This window comes from Pinus tabuliformis, chromosome X, assembly GCF_031772625.1.
Source record: "Pinus tabuliformis cultivar Carrire ecotype Pingquan chromosome X, CPIR1, whole genome shotgun sequence".
In the NCBI taxonomy this organism is placed as follows: Eukaryota; Viridiplantae; Streptophyta; class Pinopsida; order Pinales; family Pinaceae; genus Pinus; species Pinus tabuliformis.
The window spans coordinates 840,394,006-840,417,522 of record NC_142308.1 but is presented as its reverse complement, the minus strand read 5'-3'; the positions used below and the strand labels follow the sequence as shown (position 1 = coordinate 840,417,522).

General features: G+C 40.5%; 1 protein-coding gene across 2 annotated transcripts in view; it reads left to right on the top strand.

Annotated features, from left to right (window-relative positions):
• Positions 1-23,517, top strand: part of LUG (transcriptional corepressor LEUNIG) — an 81,792-nt gene that overhangs the window by 35,489 nt on the left and 22,786 nt on the right. For both annotated transcript variants that reach the window (XM_089449618.1, XM_089449617.1), the window contains exon 9: positions 12,873-13,181. In XM_089449618.1, coding sequence (XP_089305744.1) covers positions 12,873-13,181 — 309 coding nt within the window. The remainder of the gene's footprint in view (positions 1-12,872; positions 13,182-23,517) is intronic.

The following is a 23,517-nucleotide window of genomic DNA, read 5'->3' as shown; positions in this document are numbered from 1 at the left end:
GTGCCCTAGCCGCAGTTGAAGGGAGAGCCCTAGCCGCAGTCTTGAAGGAGATCTGGCCACAAATCTAAGAAGCCCTAGCCGCAATCAACAGGAGTTCTAATGCGCAGCAAGAAAAGACCCTAATCCGCAGCAAAGAGGGAGCCCTATACGCAACTAAGAAGAGACCCTAAGCCATAGCAAAAGAAGACCTAGCCGCAGATCAAAGGAGCCCTAACGCAACAAGTAGAAGCATGTTGACAGCGTGAAAGAATTCGGGTTGCTGTAGGTGACAACGCAGTAATAGAAGTTGTTCTAGGCATGTTTTGAGGACTGTTTACAAGACAAGGAGACACAGTCATAAGGCGAGGTTGTGCGTTAAAGAAGTCTGCACTCAAGTCTAAGAACAGATTAACATAGGGCTGAATTGTGTATGCGTTTGGGTGCTGCCAAGAGTAATCAGGAAGGACGAGATCTTCAGGGAGGAAACTGTGCTGTTTGAGTGTCATTTGGGCGAAGACCTTTGGAAGGCATCTTGGCATGAGAGAAGGGTCTCCAAGGTAAACCGTTGTCCTAAAAGGACTTATCTCCTCACGGTGTGGTAGACTACAAGTCATGCCCTAACTTGAACACAGTCATAACAACAATGGTAATTGGTGTAGCAGTTGTACATTGGTGCAACAATGGCACATAGGAGCAGCAATACATAGCACAATGTACAGTGCAACATAGTGCACATAATAATAGTGATGGTGCAGCATGGTGTAGATCAGTATTGCTAGACATTGGTGCTGCAATGGGACAACATGGTAATGATGAGGTATTACAGCATGCAATGGTAAAGCATGATGCAACATGGGACAACTGCAAGCATGAAGAATCATGGACAACAATAGCATGGTAAAGCATGGACAGCAGCAGTATAGTGCTGCAAGTACATTGGGACTGTAGTAAGCATGGTGCAGTAGTGGCACTATGTACAGCAGTGCTAAACACTGGGACAACAACAACATGAGGTCTAGCATTGTGATGATGGGTGCAACATGGTGCAACACGGTGAGGTGCAACATGATGACGAGATGCAACACTATGATAGGTGAAGGAGTCACCTTGGAGAATCAGTGGAAGCAACATGTCTTCAACTGATCTCATGTATCATCATCCTAAGAGATGATCTATGCTCCTATCTTGATAAGTCAAAGTGTTGACTTCTGTTGTAAATGTACTCTCTCTCTCTCTCTGCTGAACTATTGAAGAACATATAAGAAGAATTGACGAAGGGTTTCCCCACATTGGGGTTTGTACCTAGCTAGCGCCATATCTTGTGTCCTCTTGTCTTGGCTTGTCTTCTGTGATATATATTTATGTTTTATCTGCAATTTACTTTAATGCTGATGTGATTGCTAATTTGGAAAAGATATTGAGCTAATTGTGAAAATTGAAATAAATTGCTCTAGCATAGAACATACCTAAAATTAACAAGGCAACAATTCGAATCCCCAGAGGGATTGCGGAGTCCAAGCCAGGAGGGCTGAATTTTCGAGGAAAGTCTCTCTGCGTGAGTCGACAGAGAGGAAGGGCTTCCAGATTGAAATTTTGCCGTGCCAGAGGGAGCAACGCAGAGCCTCAGCGTGAGGAAAGAGCTGGTGGGACGCAGTTTTTCTGCAGGCAGTTTGCTGGGCAGAAAATCATTAGAAGAGAGGAGAAGCATAGTGAGGGAATTTTTCCTCAGTAGACTTCCCGCCAAGAAGTCTGCTTTCTTATTTCCTGAGCAGGAATAGTAAGAAACGAAGAGGAGGAGTTAGACATTTTCGTGGCAGAAATGGCAGCTAGTGGACTGAGAGATCAGGATAGGTTGGATGGGGCATCCAACTATGTGATCTGGAAGGCAAGGATGTCGTGCCTTCTAGATGAACATTTTCTCAAGGTCTATGTCGACAACGTGGTGGCTGAGCTCGCGAATCCAGATCAGCTGAGGAAGTACAAGGGAGAAATATCGAAGGATCACGTGGTACGTTACATCGCTAGCAGATAAGGAGATGTGGGATGCCTTGGCAACGCTGTATCAAGGATCTTCCGAGCAACAAAAGATGTACTTAGAGCAGAAATTGAGATATGCGCAGATGCTGAAGGAGGAGTGCATTGATCTGTTACTCACAAAGCTTCAGGAGACTCGGGACGAGTTAGCAGCTGTGGGGTCTACACCTCAAGGTTCCGTGATGGTGAGGCTGACCCTAAACTCAGTCTCAGAAGAGTGACAAATCTTTGTCCAAAGCATCTTGGGCAGGGCAGCTTTGCCAGACTGGGATAGTATGTGGGTAACTCTCAAGCAGGAGGAGCTGACGAGAGATCTAGTCAAGTGTAAGCTTAACGAAAGCATCAGCAGCGGGTCGAAGTCTAAGAAGGAGGAAGAGAATGAAGCCCTTGCATCTGAGGGGCAGCAGGAGCAGCGAAGGCGGAAGAAGGACGTCTCGAAGATCAAATGCTTCAGGTATGGTGAAATGGGTCACTACGCAATGCAGTGCCCTCTCAGGAAGAAGGACAAAGATGAGAAGCACGATCAGAAAGCTGCACTCGCGAAGATTGAGGAGGAGGAGTTTGCCATGATAGCCGAGATACCTCCATGAGGGAGGTGGGATGATTTAGAGTTGTAGTTTGAAAGAGCTACAGAGGGGCAAGATCCTTGAGGATCCCACCTCTCGGATCAATTTCTTGCTACGGGGGCCCAGATCAGAAGTAGCAGGATGGACCAGTGTCATTTGGTGCAAAGGAGTGTTGGAGCGACAAATGCAGTGGCTAGAACGACAAGTCTGAGCAGCGTAGTGCAGAGTTATAGCAGTGCAGGGAGGCACAATGGAGTAGCAGCAGCAGTGCAATGGCTTCAGAGGGATAGTGTGGGACTAGCAGCAATAATATATTCAACAACAAGATGCATCTATGCTGAACACTTGTTCAATAATTTGGGATGTTTTTCTGTTGCTGATGCAGTAGCAACAACAATTTACAATGCAGGGGTAGTGCCAACAACAACACGGATGCATAAATTCAGAGGGAGCTGTAGTACAGATGTAGTGTTGACAGTGGCAGTGTCAGCGACAGTGCAATTGCAACAACAGCGCAGTAGTTGGTGGACAACATGTCAGACATCAGCAGCACAGAGGACGATGTTATGAAGTCAGGGTGATGCTTCAGTGGGAGGAATTGCTAGAGCACATTCCTCGCTAAGAGCGAGTGTTGATTTTTGGTAGCATTAGATGTGCTCTAAGTCTCAAATTTTGCAGGGAGGCTTGGGCACATGTATTCCAAAGAACCCAGAAAGTGTTTTGGGAAATTCCACCCGGAGACAGTTTTATTAAAATAATTAATTATTTTTAATGGGTCCCTAAGCATAAACTTAGGAAATTAAAATAATTAATGGGTATTAATCTAACCGTGGGTGTAACTTCTAGAAGAAGATGAGGATCAAGCAGAAATGATCTTAGCCATTGATTATATTCTAATCTGGGTCGTTGAATGTTAACGAGAAGATTATTTAAGGAGGCTTGAGGGTCATTTGAAAAACACATTGAGAGAGATCAAGAAGATCGAATTTGTCAGAGAGGGTAGCACAACAGTTGCTAGAGGAGTGATCGAAGTGATCTTTTGCAGTGAGGGGCAGAGATAGTATCCAGAAGAGGGAAGTTTTCTTGGGACGGAGAGTACAAGACAGAGAGGGCATAATGGCATCCAAAGAGAGGCCAACGCTGGCCCACGTAGAGCTGATGCAGTGGCAGTGCAGGGCTTAGAGGGAGCTCAAATTCTTGCTGAGGAAATTGAGTTTCAAAAGCCAGGAGCTTGGATGTGAGATTAGGAGGCAGAAATTCAGAATTTCCAGCCAACAGTGGGTCCAAAGGAGGAGCAACATGATTCCTAACAGGGGTGACGCAGAGATTGCATGAGGCTTACGTAGTTCTGCGCAGAGGCCATGTAGAGGGGACGCAGAGGCTCCAGTCCAACATGATTAGACTCAGATTCTTCCAATGACAAGGTGAGAACATCTCACTATTTGTTTTGTCTAGTTTCTCTCTGTATTGGATTGCTAGTTGAGCATCCAAGGAATTGTACTCAGATTTACTACTGCATAATAATAAAACCCTCAAATCTGTTGCACTGATTTTCCCACAATGGGTTTTTCTAGGGACATTTGTCCAAAAATAAGGGTGTCTTGTGTGATGTTTTTCTCTTATGCTCAGTTTCTTGTTTCCGCATATGATTTAATTAAGTGAAGGCTGCAATGTATGTATTTCGATATTTGCCGCAGGGAACTACAAGTAATTTGTTTAAAGGAATTTAACAAATGGGAGAAATATCATTCGTTGTTGCAGTAGGGGTTTCGGTTTAGGATTTTTCACACTCATCTGTGCGATTGAAGCTTTTCAGTGGCACACACAACACGTCCTCCATGTGATTGGCATCTAGGGTTTTTGAGTCATAGTAGCAGGCTTTCCAAAGGCTGATTTTGAATGCAGTCGCTGGCTTATAGGCTCAAGGGAGCGACTAGAACCTCCTAGTCGCACACATGACTCCTCCATGCCATTGGGGCCTAAATGTTGAAATTTCATTTGTCTGAAGTTTCCGCTCATTGACCATAGTGTTCAGATGTTGACCACATACAATGTAATTGAAATTCATTATAGGCTTCTGAATCAGGGTTTTGAGTATGAGCATTGTTGGGTTCATTTCATGTATATTGTTTAGTTGATCTTTGCTTTGCTTGATAGTTTTATGGATGAAGATATGATCGTTGTACTCCCTTTTGCTGAATCATCCAATGACAATTTAATAAGAAGAAGAATTGGAAAGGGTTTTTCCCCACAGTGGGTTTTGCCCTGGTCTTTGACCAATCTTGGTGTCTCTATGTGTGAATGCTTTTCTTCTATTATTCATTTATGTTTTGCTGCATTGATGATGATATTGTTATTTCTATATAGTTGCATATGTTGCTGGATAATGATGTAAATCTGAATAATGTTATGATGTCATGTGGTGAAATTGATATGGAAATGATAAAATGCAATTATCAAAGCAAATAACAATATAGCCCTAAGAAAAATTAATAGTCTCGACTTGCTCTTTGCTGCTCTGACTGTTAGAATGTTCTTTCCAGTTGAATCCCTAAGCCTGCTGATCGAATGATCTCCTCGATAGCTGTAACTCCCTTCATAAATTGCTTAACTCTAACTTGCAAAGAGATGGATGGTTGAGATTTCATCTTATCTCTTGAGAACAAGGGTTGTGACTTAATCTATTGTTGACCCTTTTACCTTTTCCAAAAAGATGACTAGCAAGTCAAAATAATTAAATTACACTGCTGTCCGATCATTGTTTTACAAAACGGCCGAATCGACTCCGACTCGGCCGAGTCGGACCGAGTCGATGGCCTGGGCAATGAAACGGTGAGTTACTGACTCGGTCAACCCGACCGGGTCCGTTATGACTCGGCCGAGTCAATGTAGGGACGGCTGGGAAGCGTAACAGTTAAAAAAATTTCACTTTTTTTGTAATTTTTTACAAAGTTAAATGCAGTTTATGGATTTTAAAGGGTAATAGTAATTTGTTAAATGCTTTTGGGGTCCATTTCCCCCTCCCAAACCCTATTTAAGACAGCCAAATGCTCTCATTCACTCACAGCAGTCTTATGCATTTGAGTGAGAGTCTTCTTTGAGAATTAGTGAGCAGTTCTTGAGCTTGTTTTGGAGCAGCAGTGAGGAGTCTTGGAGGAGCATTGTAGCTGGAGTGAGGAGCTTCTTGGGCAGCCATTTGGAGCAGCATTGAGGAGCTGATTCTTGGAGCAAGCTTGAGGAGGCAGTTTGTGCCTGGAGGTATTTTTTTCCACCTCTATAAATCTGTTTTTGCTTAAATTTTAGGTGCATATCAAGAAAGCTTAGAGAGTTTTTTGTCAAATAAATGAACATTGAATCAATTTTTTTTTTTTTTTTTCATTTTCAGATTGTTTTCCTAGTCAAAAAATGGCACCTAGAGCAAAAGATCCTGCTTGGGCATATGTTGAAATGGTTGATAGTCAGATGCATTGAAAATTTTGCCATAGGAAAATTAAGGAAGGTCCTGGGGGCATTAATAGGCTGAAACAACACTTGGCAGGGATTAGAGGCCAAATTACCGCATGTACCTCTGATGAAATTGGGGAGATTAGAAAGAATTTGTTGGCCAGCTTTGAGAAATTTAAAGCAGATAAGGCTAGGCAAAAAGAGATACAGGCTGAAATTGGGAGGAAGAGGGAGATACAAAAAATGATGGCTACCAACCCCCACTATGATTTTGAGGGTTCTTCCTCTATCCCTCAAACTGAGGCATCCAACCCTTTCCGTTATGTTCCTCCCTCTTTTGGTTCTGTTCAAGATAAGGGAAAGGGTAGAATGAATTTGACAAAGGGTGATGTGACTATCAAAAGTTATTTCACTCCCTCCTCTCCATCAGATGCACATGGTCCTGAAGTTAGTAAAGGTCAAATTCAGCCCACTTTAGATGACCATTGGAAGAAAGAAGTGAGGGAGACTGCTTGTGACTACATAGCTAGATGGTGGTATGATGCTGATATCCCCTTTAATGCTGCTCGTTCACCATATTATGAGCCTATGTTTGATGCCATACATGCTGCTGGAAAAGGCTTCAAAGGCCCTACTATGCAAGAGCTAAGGGGGTTTCGTTTGCAGAAAGAAATTCAATCCATTAATGAGTATTTGCAAGAGTTCAGGGACTCATGGGCAAGAACAGGGTGTACCATCATGTCAGATGGATGGACTGATCAAAGAAACCGTACCATCATAAACTTTCTTGTCTTCTGCCCACAGGGAACCATGTTTTTAAAATCAGTTGATGCATCTGATAAGGTAAAAGATGGCCACTTGTTGTTTCAGCTATTGGATGAGGTTATTGAGGAGGTGGGGGTGGCTAATGTTGTTCAAATCATCACAGACAATGCCTCTAACTATGTTCTTGCTGGTAAACTGTTAGAGGAAAAACACAAGACCATCTTTTGGACCCCATGCGCTGCACATTGCATAGACCTCATGCTTGAGGATATTGGAAAATTAGATTGGGTCAGAAACACTGTAGATAATGCCAAAAGCATAACAAAATTTATCTACAATCATACACTGGTTTTGAGTCTCATGAGGAAACACACTGGAGGCAAGGATATTATTAGGCCTGCCATCACTAGATTTGCTACACATTTTTTGACATTGCAATCTATGCTTTCCCAACATAGAAACTTGCAAAAGATGTTTTCCAGTGATGAATGGAATCAAAGCAATTGGTCTAACAAACCAAAAGGCAAAGAATTGAAAAGGAAAGTCCATGAAGAAACTTTTTGGAGAAAGGCAGCAGAGATTGTGAAGCTTGCTGAGCCACTAGTTAAGGTGTTGCGGTTGGTGGATGGGGAAAGGTTGGCTATGGGCTTCATTTATGAGGCTATGGATCAAGCAAAGGAGCAAATAAAGACATCATACAAGGATAGAGTGGCAAAGTATGGGCCCATTTGGGCAATCATTGATGAAAGATGGAACAATCAACTCCATCGCCCTATACATGCAGCTGGGTATTTTTTGAACCCACGGTATCATTATAAAGCTAAGGAGTCAGGAGCTTTGAGGGGGGAGGTCAGAGATGGACTGGTTGATTGCATTGAACGCATGATCCCATCGGAGTCTGATCAGCTGGAGATACATCAACAGGTCACATCCTTCAGCAATGCAACAGGTACCTTTGGGAAGAACCTAGCAAAGATTGCAAGAGAAGCAGATGAGCCAGGTAAACAAAAATTTCAATTTTCAATTTCTTAATGGTTTTACAGTTTTACTTTTTTTTATTAAAGTTTGTTAAATCATTTATAATTTGAAAGTTAGATATAATTTGTAATTTTGTTGAGCTTCAGCCTTCATCTAACTCATAATTCATTACACTCCTATGTTTTTTGCAGCACAATGGTGGGAGGCCTTTGGTGGCCAGTGCCCTCAATTGCAAAGGTTTGCAATTCGTATTTTGAGTCAAACTTGCAGTGCATCTGGGTGTGAGCGCAATTGGTCTGTCTTTGAGAGGATTCACACAAAGAAGAGAAACCGTTTGGATCAAAAACGGTTGAATGATCTAGTTTTTGTCCAATACAACCTTCGGCTCAGACGAAACCAATTGCTGAACAAAAGACCTGATTCAGATCCCATTGTGTTGGAAGACATTGATCCAACATCAGATTGGGTAGTGGAGAGTCGTCCACCAGAGTTTGATCCTGATGAGGATCTTGATGAACTTGAAGTTGAACATCCACTTCAGCCTGTTCAGTTGAATGCAGATCCCAATCCACCAGCCTCAGTCTCACAGCCAACAAGGAGTAGGACTCCAGTTGTAGGTGCTTCCTCTGCTCAGCCACGACAGAAGCGCAACCGCATATCTACTCTATCTCAGCTTGCATCTGCTGCACAGCCTGCTAGTGGTACTGGCACCACTTCTACAGTTGCAGTTGGAGACGATGATGAGGAGGAGCCATGGGGCCCCTTGTCTGACTCCGATGATGATGATCCAGAGATTGGTCGAGATGATCTTGGCTCCTCTGGCAGTAGCTACTAGCCAGTAGTACTAGTATTGGAGTCTGGTCAGTGGTCACCATCACAGTTTACTTTTGTTGTAGAGGCCATTTCTAGCCTCCTTCGTTATTTGTATTTTGTTGAGTCTTTGATCATGTATGATAGTTGACTATGTATTGCCATTGGGTACCATTTTGATATAATGGATTGGTTCATGAGCCTACTTTGATCATATGTTGTCTTCCATCTATATTATAATGCTGTGTGTTTGGAAACATGAATGAAAATCTTTAAAATTATGTTTAAAATTATGTTTTTTTATAAAAAAAATAAATATTTAATGTATTTTTTACAACGACCGAGTCATTGAAATCGAGCCGGCCGAGTCATTACCGTTTCGGAGTCGGAGTCGGAGTCGATCCTCGGCCGAGTCGGAGTCGGAGTCGGAGTCTTAAAACATTGTGTCCGATGTCTTGATTTAGGGAATTATTTAAATAATCGTTATAGGAGTATTTGATGTGGCTGGCTGCATGTTTGGCACATGACCTATGCAGAACCACCTTCGAACATTAACCCCCTGTTTAAGGTGAGGGAACAATATCACGGTCAAAACCCCTCCTTCCAGGTTACCCCGTAATCCATATCAAAAGCCCAAATATAAACAAGCAAAAGCACCCGACTGCAAAATGCATAAAGTACCATTTGATCAGAGGCCCACCTTCGTCCATGTGCTCTTGCCTGATGTGTGAGAAAGTATATGACTGATGCAGGTGGCTGAGATAAAATGGCATGTTGTCAGATTTTGGTGGCTGTTTGGGGTTCCATGGCTGGCCGGCTGGACGTAAAGAATTGGAGAAATAATTTCTCCCATAGGGTCACCCATTTTGGCGGGTAACACAGTGTATGGGTGTGAGATATATGTTTGTAGGTTGAAGAAGACCCTTTATGGGTTGAAGCGGGCATTGCATTCATGGTACTCTAGGATTGATGAGTATCTTTTAGGTTTGGGTTTCACTAAACAGATGTAGATTCTAGTTTTTCCTGTTTGTTTGCTGATTTTAATATGCTTGCTTTAGTCTTGCATGTAAATATCTTAAACTTACAAGAAGTTCGGAGAAATTCATAGCATGGTGCAGGGGAGAGTTGACCAGACAATTTGATATGAAGGATATTGGCTTGAGGCACTACTTTGTCTAGAGGTGTGATAGAGTCAAGGTGAAGTTTTGCTCAGATAGGTTATGTAGTAGTTGAGATTTTGAGGAGATTTTAGATTATGGACTGTAATTCCATGGCTAACTCTGTGGTAGCAAATCTTACGTCATTTGCTGATTTAGTACCAGATTTGATTGATCTATATATGTATAGGGCAGTTGATAGGTTCCTTTGTGTATCTGGTAAATACTAGACTTGATATTTATTTTACTGTCAACACCTTGAGCCAGGATGGTGGAGCCCAGATAGGTGCAATGGGATGCTGCAAAACATGTGCTCCAGAACTTGAAGGGCATGGTCCATGTTGGTCTGAGATATGTTGTTGAAGTAGAGTTTGTGCTACATGGGTTTATAGGTTTTGAGTGGGCATGTAGTGCCAATGATGGGAGGAGCACTTTAGGGTGTTGCTTTAGTTTGGGTATAAGTCACCGGGTTCGGTTGCTTTTAATGATCAAGTTTGAAATTTGCCGAATTTGAAGGGATGACGAATAAATTTGTACAAATTCACCCTTAAAATTCAGTGGAATAATAAATATGTAATTTCTAGTTAAAATCACCCTTATATTTACCTTAGATTTATTCTTTTCGACAGAGATTTCCTATCTCAGATTCAATGATGTTCTTTATGGATTCTGTTTCAAAATAATGTGGGTCGAGCACAAGGAATGTACTATTTATGATGAAAAATGGCCACAAAATACGTTGTCTCTGCTAGTATTTTCCCGAAGTTCCAGTCTTGGACAGATTGTGCACCAATGTCAGTGGAAATCACTGTGTTGGTGCTAGGCTATGCAACGTGTCTGATTCTCTAGCAAGCCCATCGAAATGGAGAAGCTTTTCAATTTATGATGGCCCCAGATTTGAAGGCTGAATGGAAACATGAAGATGGACGAGGATGGAGATTTGTCTTAGTTTTTTTGATTGTGAATCAGTCATTTACAATAGCGGCTTAGGTTATAAATCATATAGGCTATTGATCAACTTAAACTAATGTATATTTAAAACAAAGTCAAATTTATATAATTGTATAAAACGTAATAATATATATATATATATATATATATATATATATATATATATCTGAACTTAATGCCAAACCTTTTTTTATGTGAGTCCTGAGATGGCTGGCATGTCTAACATGTGGCTCGAGTAGCCGTGACCTAGGGGCATCTAAGTTGTCAAAATCACTTGGGGATCACATCCAGCCTTGGCCACACTAGCCCTTAGCATGGCTGGATTTTTGCCAACGGAGTTTTGAACTGGTGGCCTTTTCACCACAGAGTGCCTTAACAGAACACTGTCACTGAACGCTCTACACCCCATGGGCTAATGCCAAACATTATGTACGGTTTTTGGGTAGGTGATTTTTTTTTTTACGAATTTCTTTATTGTCAAATTTGAACATGAACCTGAACCAGATGACTATGGTTTGGGTTCAGGTATGGTTTTCTGGTTTAGTAGGATGTCGGCTCCAGTGACACTTAGCTGAATGAAACAGAGTGCATGGCAGCTAGCATTGCTGGTTGTGAAGCCATTTGGTTTCACAAGTTATTAGCAGAGTTGACAGATCACACTTTGGACACCATTGCGATTTAAGGTGACAATTAGAGTTGCATCAAACTCACTGAGAATCCAGTGTTCATTAATTGGTTCTGGCATATTGAGATTAGGTACCACGTCATGAGGGAAAGGGTCCAGAATGTAGTAGTTGTTCCTAAGTGCATTCCTACAGATCAGTATGTTGCAGATATTGTGATAGAGTCCCTGGCAAAGAGTACAAGATGTTCAGGGAGAGGCTTGGTGTGATGGATAACACTTTTCTCACTAAGCGGGAGTGTTAGTTTTGGAAGCGTGTAGCTGAGACTGTGTTCTAGGCTTCCAGCTATGATACTCTTCATCTTCGAGCAGAGTAGACAGTAGCAACAGTCACCCTCTTTCAGCAGTTATGTACAAGTTACAACAGTTATGGTGGTGCAAGGGCATTTATGGAGAGAGAGAAAGGGGGCACATGTCTGCTGATAGCATGCATGAACCATTGTCAGTTCAGTTTTAGTTTAAATGCTTTTCTTTATTTAGAGGTTCAGTGCTAATGCTGAGTCTCTTTATTTTGTAGTTGCATACACAAATAATTAGAGGGTGGAGTTTCCTAGTTCAGGAAGGTGCTCATGCATATGGATTTCCAATCTCAGTAAAGAATGCAGATCTCTAGGAGGATGCAAGTTTGCATGCTTCAGTTCATCTCCAATAGAGGTGTACTTTACTTGGCTTATCTATTCATGAATGGCGATGTATTAGGGTTTTATACTCTTTGTTGATGTGCCATTGGGCATGTGTCCAGATTTATTGTATTTCCTCTTCTTCCTAGTCTGTAAAGGACAAGGGAACACCACTGTGGTGGTTTGAGAGTTTGAGTTTTTGAGCTATAGCATTGTTTAGTTTATTCATACTGTTTTCAGATTTAATACAAAAACAATGATTCTGTTTTGAGAGTTCAGATTGGCATGTTTTATGTTCATATTATCAGTGGTATGTGTTTGTAGGTTAACGTACCCTACAGCTGTAATTTTGACTGCGTTTTCAGTTTTAGCTCTCTAGGGTAATAGGCTAATTCCTGAGAGAAGAATCTTCTGACAATGGTCTAATTTTTGACACTTTTTAGCCTTAACTATCCTTATCAAATACATTTAAGCCATGGGAGAGATGAGAATCTCCCCCGGTGTTAATTAAAAGCCATATGTGCTGTCGGTTTTTAAATATTTCACCTATATATATTTGTCTTTCTGCTGATATATTTTTGCCAATGTCTAGTGCTGGATTTAGCCTGTTGGAAAATTTCATCCCTTTGAGAAGATTATAAAATTTATGATGAAGGATTTACATGTACACAGACACACAAACAGTGACTTGCAATAAACATTCCTGTTGATGGCTGAACTATATTCTAAAGTTCCTGTAACTTTAAGAACATCTTACCATTTTGGATGATTACTGTTTGAGATGCTTAGTTATTTTAACTTTTTGCGTATTTGACTTGCATGCCACTCAGGTATTATGATAATTTTTAACATTCCTTATGTTAGCTTTTACCTTATATGAGTCCAGGGTCTTGACCAACTTCGACCAGGACTTCTACCAACACAGAAATCTTTCATTCAATCTCCACAGCAATATCATCAGATTCAGATGTTAACTCCGCAGCAACAACAGCTTTTGCTCCAAGCACAAGCCCAAGGAAATCTGACGTCTGCACCATGCTCTAATTTTGGTGATATGGAAAGCAGAAGACTTCGGATGCTTCTGAGTAACAGGAATGCTGTTGCAGGCAAAGACGGCCAAACTAATGCTGTTGGTGACATGACCCAGAATGTTGGGTCTCCACTGCCACGACCTGAAGCAGACATGATATTGAAGGTGTGTGTGCAGTGTCATTTCCCTGGAAATGCATTTGTGGATATTTCTTGTTTTCTAGTGAACATAGTGCAAGCTCTATAATGATCCATGATTAATCTCTTTGAAATTTAGGGGTGTTGTAATTCTGATGTTTGAATGTTTAAACTATTTATCTTTTCTGTTTGTTAGTATTTTTAATTTATTTTATCTTGTGGTTATAACACATAGCTTTTTGTAGTTCCAGTTGCTATTCCATAGATCTCCCTTTGCAAAATTATTAAAACATTTTGAGAAACGTAATCCAATTATAACTGTCAAGGTTTTGTCAAATTTGCAGAGTTTTTTATATTTGAATGAATATTATTTTTCAATTTGAATGAATATTAGGTGCAGTTCATAGAACTTATGATTTCTATTAGGTGGCTTCTACTTCAACCTGTTTCTAGTGGATTTCATCGTCTTTTGTTTGCTTTTACAACCAGACTTCTATTCCACATATTGCAATTAGAGTTTAGGCATCCATTTTAGGCCAAAGCCTTGTCAATAACTGGTTAAATTAGATAACTGCCGAGGTTCAATATTGTTTATTTTTTTGCCTTTGTAGAATAAGTGGAAATTTAATGCAGGTTGCTAACACATTGTCATCATCATTGTGGTTTGAAGTTTGAACTCACACGTTTTTTGGCATATTCATGTTATATATACTAAGTTACCAGGATTCAGATACAGATACAGATCTGGGATTTGAAAATCCAAGATCCAGATACGGCAAGGATACATCAAGTACAAAAAAATATAATAATGTTTTTTAAATTTAAAAACACTTTTAGAGTTCAAAAATCAAATCCATTTATAAATCACAACATTTAAAACTGAAACCATTAGATAGGCGAAATCTAGCAGGTCTAATGCAAAGTCTCACTAGGTGGATCCAAATGTTGGGATAACAAGAGATCGATTGCCACTATCGCCTCAACAACTTTTTTCCAGCTATACCAATCATAAGGTCGTTATAAGTTAGGCTTTTGCAAATTTTCAATGATAAGGCATGCAATGTCATATAATAGCAAGAAGAAAAGTATTTCAGTGATAAATCAACAATGTGACAAGATCTTCAAATAAATATCAAGGAATTAAGGTTTACAAAAGAGTTTCTATGGCTAGAACATGCATAAAACAACAAAAGTATGATGAAGTCAACCCTAAAGATAAGTTCTAACATGTAAAGAATGCTAGATTTTGCCTTTATGTAACTATTAAATGCATTTCCCACTTTATGAGCAATCACAATCAATATAAATCACTTTTTATCAATGTCTCACATAAAACCCTATCCCTAATTCTAAATATCTAGTAATAAAGAAAGAAGAAATGCAATTATTTTAAAATTGGGTTTGATCAACACCACTACAACTAGTGGGTTGTTCTGAATGGGAAAATGAAGTCTTCTAGGGTAAATCCAATGAGAATGATTTTGTTGAAGTGGGTAGGATGACTAAGGCATCCACTTAAAAACCCTAGTGATTTCCTTGTGGGGGATGACTTGAAATTTTAGAGATGCACGCTCTTCAAGTTAGCTGTAAGTCAAATTAAATGATCTCCTCCAAGTGACGTACCAGCCTACTCTCCAAAAAGTCGGCTTATTACCTTGGGAGACGACTATAAATAGGCAGCGCACATTCCATTCTAGATACAAAATTTTCGGTGAAGAGTAGTCTGAAGTCTGAAATGCGAAGGTCATAATAGAATCCCTAGAACCAACAAAGTGAAGGAAAGGAGCAACAAAGTCAACAAACTTATTTTGGGACTGTTTTTGGGCATAACTCCTCTCACACGTGTGGAAAAAGGAGACTGCTATTACTCCATAAAAGAGTGAAGTTTGTTGAAGAAGCCGAGTTAGAAGAAGAGATCATTCAGGTCAACGAAGGAGATTAAGGGGTTGGATTGCCATAGATATCTCACGTGTGTTGCATCTAAGGTTCCCTAGGAAGGCAAAGTAAGGTATAGGTCTGAAGCAGTGAAGAGGAAACCAAATTCTAAAGGGTAGCTGAGAAGGAGGGAGAAGCAAAGGTTTGACTCAAGCAACAAGGATCCCATCAAGGAAGATTTGTGACTTGGTCTTGGAGTGGAAAATAGGTCAAGGGTTTGGTCTTGGTATTCGTTAATTAAAATCTCTATAAGAAGAAGAATTTGTTCGAGTTTTCCTCTCGAAGAGTGAGAGGTTTTGGCCCTGGCTGATAGCCCATATTTTGTGTCTCTTTATGGTTTATGCATTGGTAGCTGTTTGATGAAGAAGAACACTAATAACCTAAATAAAAGAAGATCATAATCTAAAGAAGTAAAAAGCACTCGCAAGCATTTACTAATAGAAGAGAAATCACTTAATTGCTATGCCCTAGATTTCTTAACACATGCTACTTGTTTAGATTTGGGTGAACTTACTCATTCTCTTGATCTCTCATTGTACTTTGTATCTCTGCTAAACAATTGATATCTAATAGAAGAAAATCTAGTTGGGTTTACCCTTGTGGGTTTTGCCTTGGTCATTGGACCTAAATTCTCTGTGTCTCATTTTGTTCTTGGCTGTCTTCTATTGTGCATTTGGTTTATATTATATTTACGATTGCTTAAATAATATTGCAATAGAAAGAAGTTTTTGGAATAAGTAATTGTTCCAATATAGAACATCATAATTTCAACACTCCTTGACCTCCTTAAACTGCCCTACTAGCTCCCTTTAAGCTCACAATCAGCTCAACAACAAGCTCTCTGTGCATTTGGCAGCCTTAGCATTCTAATTTATCACCAAACTTGGCTGGCAACCCTAGACAATCCCACACCCTGCCACAAACAACTCTGTACAGGCCTTATATAGCGCGTGGTCTTCCTTTACTAGACTCTTGTCGCTGCAACCTGCTTATACAAGTGAGTCCAACCTACTTCCCAGGCCTAGATCTCCCTCAAAATACCATTGCGGGAGAGTACCTCCCAATGCTACCCAATTTCAACACAACATTCCTCCAAAAGAGTAAGACGTTCCCCAACGACTAGCATGTGTGGACATCTTCCTTGCTTGGTAAGACTTGCAAATTGATCTTTGACTTGCTTTGGATGCTTGCTTGATTGAGTTGAGCTGATTTGTTGGTGAAGAAATTCTTTTTTGGTCCATCCTTTGCTTGATTTGACTTTGAGTACTCCTTATTTTGCGTCTTGACCTTCCAACGTCTCCCTTGACAAAGTCAACCTGGTACTTTTATTCTTAAAATATATACTTTCTTCCTTTCCCTTGCTATTTATTTCTTTTATTTTCTTGAAGACTTCTCCTTGCTTGCCTTGTTCATTTTTCGTGGTCCAAAGATTCCTTTGAGTGAGTTAGAGGGCACTCTTAGCTCCACATGTGATCAATCCCCTAGAGAAGCAAGCCCCAAGTGTATATCTCTAACACCCTTGATTGCTTGAAAATTTTGTAACCTAGGTTTTGTAGTAAAAAAATTGTACGTGTCACAATTGCCCCATTTGTCCATGGAATGACCTCTAAAATGCCACTAGGAGTGCCATGTGCCCCCAATAGTAGTATAACCCTCTTTGACTGAGCATATATTCTTCTTCTTGGATCAAAGTAGAAATTTCACCGCTGCTTCTAATCACTTTGACCAATAACCCCTCAAGAACCTTTGCATTGGGATTTGCACACTACATTGGGAACCACAAACTATTGGAAAACATGGAACTGCACGCTACTTTGACTCACTCCTTAGGCTAGACACGAGGGTGGTTCTTAGATTTTTCTCGACTTCTCCAGACATTGACCATCTCTCTAGAGTGTCTTCCCCCCTTTACATTCTCCCTTTCTGCTTCGAACCATCTCATGCCGTTTAGACAGATACTATATCAGTCCATTAGAGAGGATATCTATAGATTGTACATTCAGGTTACTTGGATGCGCCCACCCCGATGGACTTGGGCCTAAAGATGCCCTTCTACCTTGAACATTTTTTGGAGTTACAAGATGGTATCATTGTTCACCCCTCATACACATGTAGACATTCAACGCACTCACTCGGGATTCCTTTGGGCTAGCTACGGGTTGGTTCTCACCGACTCCGAGTGGAGACTCAATACCATATGCCATGATCTGATAGGATCTGCCAGGCATGTCACTTTTAGGAGCTAGAGACAGAGCAACACCTCATTTTCAGGTGCCCCTTATATTACGAGATCAGGGGGTGCTATCACTGCATCTATAGATATTCAGAAGGATCCCTCTCCACCTTCTTTTGGTATCTTGACCAAAGATGTCTAACCCTCTTAATCAGGGAGCGTTTTAGACATAGATCCTATATCCTAGATACCTCGCCTCACTCGGGGATGATTTGAACGATCAAATCATATTTTCAGGTTGATCCAGATGATCAACGCAACAAGCGACGAGTTGAGATCCAATATATTTTAGATAACAGAGTAGTGAGAGATCGGGTCTAACCACAACCCGTGATGGATGTCACTCAGTATCCTTGAGACCATTATGGCAGTGCGAAACAACACATCAGTTCATTCACACCCAAAGTGTTAGCGAGATTAGTTCTAGACAATTCCCAAATAGGGTGCCCCCTTGGTGGGTCCCTCCCTGGTCCCAACAAAGCAACCAAAGACTTATCTAGAGCTTCTTTGCTTTGGCCTACGATGCTAAGAGTATCCCTCGCTCCAACACCCCCCAGGATCGTGCCACCGTACTCTTCGTTGGATCTAGAGGACTCTGAGAGTGAGCCAACACCACTGTTGCCCCCCCTTGCCATTGACTATCAGACTTGGGCATTCTTGACGTCATTGACCTCCAAACCTGGACTTATTCACTTAAAGTGTCTTCTGCATCATCGGGGCCTTTGATCCAGTTATATACTTGTTTATGATGTTTTCCTATTGTTGCATTTCTTCTTGACTTCATTTACCCTAACTTTAGCTTTGGCATTTTCTAGGAGTTGCGTTTGCACTTCCACATTGTATTCGCAATGGATGTACCCATCAGTGCCATTCACTTATTTTTGTGGTCATTTGTTGGATATTTGTAAAATTATTGCATCTTATCTTATCTAAGTCATAGTAGGTGTACAATATTATATTCTGAAAAGGGACATAAGGTTAACATATGAATTAGCTTCCAAATTCATATATGATGCTAAGGGTTTAAGTCTGGTCCAACTAGTTGATTGGGTTGTGGCTAGGAATCATTATTTGTTTGAAAAGTGTTGTGAGAGAGAGCCTTTACTACTTCAGCCTACACACACTTCCCTTTTGTTTTTGTTTTTTCTTTTGATTTTCTTTAATTTTTTTCCAAGTCCTTTTTCTTTAGATAAGCTTTTTGCTACCAAGACTTGAAAGAGGGTGGGGGGTGAGGAGGCTGTTGAAGAATCTAGGGCAATTAGAGTTAACAAGATTCTTCGTCTCATGATAACTATTTGTGAGGTTCTTTTAACTATTCTTATTAGTACAATCTTTCCTTATTATTAGAGTGTGTCTGCTTAGTTCATCAAATAGTGTTACCAAAAACAAAAGAGACAAGAACCACGATGTTGGCTTTCTGCCAGGGCCAAAACCTCTCACTTTTTGAGAGGAAAATCCGCACGAAATTCTTCCTATAGATATTCCAATTGACGAATACCAAGACCATGACCCTTGACCTATTAAGCCACTCTAAGACCAAGACACCAATCCTCTTCTTTGTTATGGATGAGATCATCATCATCACTGCTGCTTCACCGAAGTTATCATCACTGCACCTTCATTGAGATACTCATAACTACGAGATTATTGCTACTGCACCATTGTCACATCTTCACTCTGATCTTCACCTTGTAATTATGTCTTCATCAAGATTATATCTATACTGAGATTGTTGACACCTAATCATGGGGATTGGGTGAACACTTTTAAATAATGTAAATAGTAAATAATGGAAAATGAAGAGTCATCGGGAGGTGAAACCCAAGAGTCACTCCCTTGTGTATATAACAATGAGGAATCCTAATGAATAAACACAGTTGATTTGAGGAGTTACCTCTTGGCCTGACATGGTATGAGAGCCAACTCCATTTTTAGTTTTTCTGCCCCTGTAACTCCTTCCTTGTTCTGCCTGTTTTGCAGAACTGTCACTTTCTCTGCATTCTATACACCTGCGTTGCCCCTGTGGTTTCTCATATTGTGCCTTTCTATACGTTATACCTGCATTATTGGTCTCAGCCTGCACTATTGGCTCCGGTCCACTGTGGTATACGTTATACCCATTGAACGCTGCCCTCTACAGTTTGTTTAACGCTGCATTCAACATTCCCACACCACACCGCCTCTCGACCCATCCTACACACTACGCTCTGGTTCAGGGGCATTGCAATTGACTCCATACGCGTATTACAATGGTGGTGGTGGTATTCGATACCACCGGTTCAGCGACATCAACTCCTATGGTATGCTGCAATACGTGACCCCCCTCTCCACTGCGTTTTTTTTAATAATCTACTCCCATTGTTGTACGCTCTTTCCATACCACCGCGGGTTAACCATTACAAATTCGATTTTTAATTGCTTTGTATTCCACGCTCCTCCACGCATATAACGCTGCTCGACACACATTTATAAGTGATACGCTACACATTTGCGCTCACTGCTCCATATTTCCATAGTGGATCGCTCTCTGATTGCAATACCACTATACCTCAGCTAGGATGTCAGGCCATGTGTTTTCCACACATCGATCCAGCGCCGCATGATTCTCGAAACCCATACCACAGTGAAATGCACTGCGTTGCTCCCTGCTCGACCCTCGATCAAAACAAAACCCGACCTTGGTCCGTATTCCACCTCTGTCGTAGTCGACCTCCGCCTTTGCCACAGTCTACCCCCCTCCCTCTTGCACAGTAGACATGGTATCTACTTCATAACACATCACTTGAAGCCTCCCTCATATACACCCTCCCTAATATACCACACGCTGTCATTTGAACCCTCCCCCATATACACCCTCCCTAAATACTCCCTCCCCCATATACCACCTCCCCTAAATAATACCCATGTTTTAATATATCAGAGTGAATTTCTTTTTATCTTACACCAGAATTGATTTTTTTTATCCCTAGGAGTGCAAATTTTATACATTGGCAACAAAAGTTTTTTTGACAGTACACAGATTTTAAAATGCACCCATTGATATCTATTGTGGGAGTGGTTCTCACCAGTAAGGTGAACTATCCTGAGTGGTCGCAGAAGATCAAACACACTCTCATTTTTAGTGAGTTGTGGAAAGGAGTTTGTGTTGGAGAAGGAGACAATGAACCAGCAAAGCTTACCTTAGACAATGAATTCGCCATTTGGGAAAACAAGAACAACAAGGCCTATGCCTTGATTGCAACATCTATAAATGAAGAGGTGAGTCGCCATATTTCACCATTTTCAAATGCTTTTGAAGCCTCACAAAAATTGAAGGAACTTTATGACTCACACTCTTCGCTTGAAGTTGTCCCACTGATGATTAAATGTTCAGCCTTGAATTACAAAATGATGATCTTCTTGCTCTTGCATCAGAAGTAAAATCTATTATGCGTGATATCAAAGTCACTAATCTTGAACTAGACATTCCTCTGATAGCTTTTGTCAAGGCACTTTATCCCACTTATTCAAATTATCTTGAGTCATTGTAAGCAAATGGAAACCTCAAAGAAATTACCTTTAACTCCCTTGTGAATAAATTTGCTGAGAGAGAGAAAGCTTTTGGGAAAAAGACAGCTCAGTCTTCTGAAGAAGCTGTATGTCTTACACATAGAGAGAAGAATCATGCTCAATATTCTTCCAGAGGAAGAGGAAGAAGAAATTTCAGAGGTAGGGGGGTAGACACTCTCAAGAAGAAAACTCTGATTTGCATTGCATATGTTGCAATAGAGGTGGATCACATGATGCATCCACATGTTGCCTTGGGACATAATTGAGTAGGAAAGAAATCAATTCAAAGGTAAAACCAATGACAAAGAGAAAGGTAAAGCACTTGAATCCGTTCACTATGTTGTGGCTCATTGTAATATTGGAGTAAGTGAAGACTTGTAAACAATTTACTTGCTTCTTGGAAAAATGATTGGTTCCTTGATTTAGGAGCAACTTGCCACATGACTTTTAGAAGAGATTTTTTTGAAGAATTTATTGACAATGTTGATGGAGCAGTATACTTTGCAGACAAATCAAAACTCAAGCCATCGGGGCTTGGCACAAGCAGGCTCAGATTGCCTGGTCTTCCAGACTTTTTTCTGCATAATGTTTTATATCTCCCACAGTTGAGGAGAAACTTGCTATCCATGGTCCACATCTGCCAGCAAGGACACTCCATTCATATGTTTGATGGAAAGGTTGAGGTGAGAAAAGCATCAGATCACTCACTTGTCATGACGGGGATAGAAGAAGAAAGGCTTCTCAAGCTGCAAGGTACCTTTGCTTGTGCACAAAATTTCTCATACAGTTCTCATTATGATGAAGGTACATTTCCATCAAGTCTTTTATGGCATGCTAGATTTGGACACTTGAACTATGACAACCTTCGCTTGTTGAAGAAAAATGGTGTTACTGGTTTGCACACAATTCCTAGGAAACTTAAGCAATGTGATGCTTGCATTCTAGGAAAGCATACTGAGCAGTGTTTTCATGATTCACATTGCAGAGCACATAGAAAACTTGAACTCATTCATTCAGATTTATGTGGTCCAATGCCTGTTCCTTCTGCAAATAGAAATAAATATATGATGACATTTATTGATGACTACACTAGAATGTGTTGGGTTTATTTATTGAAGAACAAATTTGATGCTTTTCAAACATTCAAGAACTTTCATACATGGATTGAAAATGATGCACAATCTCATATTGGCTCTATTCGCACTGATAATGGAAAAGAATACACTTCAAATGATATTGAAAACTATCTTCGCCAACTTGGGATCAAACATCAAACAAATGTGCCTTATAATCCCCAACAAAACAGAGTAGCTGAAAGAATGAATAAGACAATCTTAAACATGGTACGTTCCATGATGTTTTTCAAGAATGTAAAATTGATGTTTTGGGTTGATGCAGTTCTATGTGTTGTATATGTAAAGAATATATGTCCATCTAATGCTATTAGAAACAAGACACCTTATGAAATGTGGTATGACCACATTCTTTCGGTAAAGCATCTCAGGGTCTTTGGTTCCACCTGTTATGCCTTGATACCAAAAGTACATAGAAACAAAGTTGGTGCAAGGAGTCGTAAGTGTATCTTCTTGGGGTATTCAAATACCTCCAAAGCATACCATCTCTATGATGAAGTTAATAAAAAGTTTATTGTATCTAGAGATGTAATCTTTCTTGAATCTTCCAAAGCTGACAATGTTGTTGAACGACAACTTGATCGCTTGGATAGATTCAAAAATGCAAAATCATTTCAAGAATTTGATAATCAGATTCCACATCTTGAAGGGTGGATTCCTATATTGGATCAATCTGTGGAATCTTCTTTTGAAGCACTCTTTCCCCCATATGAAACTCCAACCACTGATGATACTTTGAGTGATGTGATTGATAGAATTGGGAGACTCAATCTTGATTTAGTCTCAACTCAATCAACTGAGCAACCTGGACCATCTCAGAAAGGTCCCCCAAAGTGGCTGACAAAGACACTTGAAAGCGTTCATCTTGATGAGGTTGGAAAGATAGGAATAAGAAATTCAACCAGGGGAAATGGAGGTGATGTAGATGATTTTGATTCACTTGTTGATATGAATGTTTCTTATGATTGTGAACTGATTTTGTCTACAGATTTTGAACCAACTTCCTTCAAAGAAGCCGCTTCTCATGATGAATGGAAAGAAGCGATGCAAAAGGAGTATGATGCCTTGATAAAGAATGGCACTTGGAGGCTGGTTAATCCTCCATTGGGAACCAAACCAATTGCCTGCAAGTGGGTCTACAAGAACAAGTATAAAGTTGATGGCTCACTTGACAAGCACAAAGCCAGGCTTGTGGCAAAAGGTTTTGCATAGAAGGGGTCGATTATGGGGAAACTTTTGCCCCACAACAAAATGGGCTACCATCCCGACACTCTTTGCCCTAGCAGCTCAGAACGATTAGAAAGTCCATCAAATGGATGTAAAAATTGCTTTCTTGAATGGAGATTTAAAAGAGAATGTTTTTATGTCCCAGCGTGAAGGATTTGCTGTGGAAGGACATGAACATAAAGTATGCAAACTTGTGAAATCCTTGTATGGCCTCAAGCAAGCACTGCGAGCCTGGTATGAAAAGTTAACCGAGCATCTTTCGAAACTCAACTTCAAACATTATGATC